Here is a 2,036-nt window from a genome sequence, read left to right as displayed (position 1 = left end):
TGTGTGTGTGTGTGTGTGTGTGTGTGTGTGTCTGTGTGTGTGTGTGTCTATGTGTGCGTGTGTGTGTGTCTCTCTGTGTGTGAGTGTGTGTGTGTGTCTGTGTGTGAGAGAGAGAGAGAGAGAGAGAGTGTGTGTGTGTCTGTGTGTGTGAGTGTGTGTGTCTGTGTGTGTGTGTCTGTGTGTGTGTGTGAGTGTGTGTGTCTATGTGTGCGCGGTGTGCGCGAGGCCTGGTGTGTCTGTGTGGGTTGGTGTGTGTGGGTGTGTGTGTCTGTGTGTGTGTGTGAGTGTGTGTGTGTGTGTGTGTCTGTGTGTGTGTGTGTCTATGTGTGCGTGTGTGTGTGTGTGTGTGTGTTAAAGCATAAAAATGTAAAATGTAAACAAATAATTTAAAATAAACACCAATTATAAAAACATCTACTAAAAATTAAATAAATCATATTAATGTATAATTAAAAAAAGTAAATCATTTTAAAATAATAAAAACACTTACTAAAATCACATCATAAACATTTATAATTACATATAAAATGTAAAATAAAAATAATTAAATAATAAAACACCTAAAACTTAAATAAATCATGGTACTGTATCATTAAAAAATATATAGTTTAGATGTAAAATTCTAAAAAAAAGAAGCACTGGGTCAGTCTTGCTGAACTGAGATGCTCACTGCTGAAGCGCAGTATGGCTCTGGCGGTGACGGGTGAGGAGATGAAGCTGAGCGTGTGCAGCTGCTGGAGCCCGTCTCTGCAGATCTCCGCCGCTGCCTCCTGGTTCAGCTCGTTCATGTGGTCCAGCTCCAGCTCACACAGGTTCACACAGTTCCTCACTGCAGAAACACATGAGCGACGCTGAACCCTGGTCAGATCTCACCTCACTCACACATCACCTGTCACTCACCCAGAGAGGCCAATCCCTGCACGCCGCAGCTGGCCCCGCCCACTCCCACCCGGCACAGGTTCGGCCAGCAGCGGCCAATCGTCTGCAAGCAGCGGTTACTGAAGCGACTGGGCTGCAGGCTGCAGGAAACCAAGGTGGGAAATCAGTGGTCATGTGATCAGCGCTGACGGATTTAAAGAGACGGATCCTCACCACGGCTGTAGAGGAGCGATGCGCAGCGTCGTGATGTTCCTGCATCCCGCACCCAGAGCCCAGATCACCTCCTGTCCCGCCGGATCCGACGCGCTCCTGAACACAGCAGAACAACACCAGAAAGTAAGCTTTTATTTGACTTTTACCAAAAGAGTAATATGTGATGAAAAATACTGAAGGTACATAAGCCCTACATGCTTTACATGTGAAATATAGCATAATTATTATTAAAATAATAATAAAGATGTAAATCAGACAGGTACTGTAAAATAATTAATTTTAAATAAATAAATAAATAACATATTTAGGATTTAAATCATTTAAAATAAAAACAATTAAAATGAAGCAATAACAATTAAATCATAATAATGTGCAATTTAAATCATGAAAGATAATTAAAATAAAACACTTACTAAAAATTAATTAAAACAATGTAAAATTTAAAGAATTTAAAATAACAATTAAAATGAAACACTAAAAATGTAAGCATAAAAATGTGAAATTTGAATAATTTAAATGAAAGACAAAATAAAACGCTTACTAAAAATTTATTAAATTTTTTAAAATTTAAATAAATAAATGGATGATTATAATTATAAGATAATTATAATAAAACGCTTACTAAAAACATAAGTACTGCATGCCTTACATGAGAAATATATAATAATACTCTTAAAGATTTAAAGAATAAAAAATTATTCATAATAATTCAAATATAATTAAATAACAAATATAATTAAATAACAGATATTAAATAATTGAAATGAAAACTATGTAAATGTATGTGGTTCAATTCTCAATGTGCCTAGTCAATATTTATGAAATATTCACAATTCTGTACGCAAATGTAAGAAATGGAATTAATATTCAAATATTAAATATTAAATCTATCTGTCTGACTGACTGTCTGTCTGTCTGTCTGTCTGACTGACTGTCTGTCTGTC

General features: G+C 36.0%; 1 protein-coding gene across 1 annotated transcript in view; it reads right to left on the bottom strand.

The window, feature by feature from the left end:
• The window catches only part of LOC107570189 (F-box only protein 41-like), an 8,406-nt gene that overhangs the window by 1,786 nt on the left and 4,584 nt on the right, over positions 1-2,036 (bottom strand). The window contains exons 4-6 of the mRNA XM_016256396.1: positions 1,093-1,188; positions 901-1,019; positions 671-829 (exon numbers count right to left, since the gene is read on the bottom strand). Coding sequence (XP_016111882.1) covers positions 671-829; positions 901-1,019; positions 1,093-1,188 — 374 coding nt within the window. The remainder of the gene's footprint in view (positions 1-670; positions 830-900; positions 1,020-1,092; positions 1,189-2,036) is intronic.

Source organism: Sinocyclocheilus grahami, unplaced genomic scaffold (assembly GCF_001515645.1).
Source record: "Sinocyclocheilus grahami isolate Dianchi unplaced genomic scaffold, SAMN03320097.WGS_v1.1 scaffold1425.1, whole genome shotgun sequence".
Lineage (NCBI taxonomy): Eukaryota > Metazoa > Chordata > Actinopteri > Cypriniformes > Cyprinidae > Sinocyclocheilus > Sinocyclocheilus grahami.
This window is presented reverse-complemented; position numbering and strand designations above follow the sequence as displayed.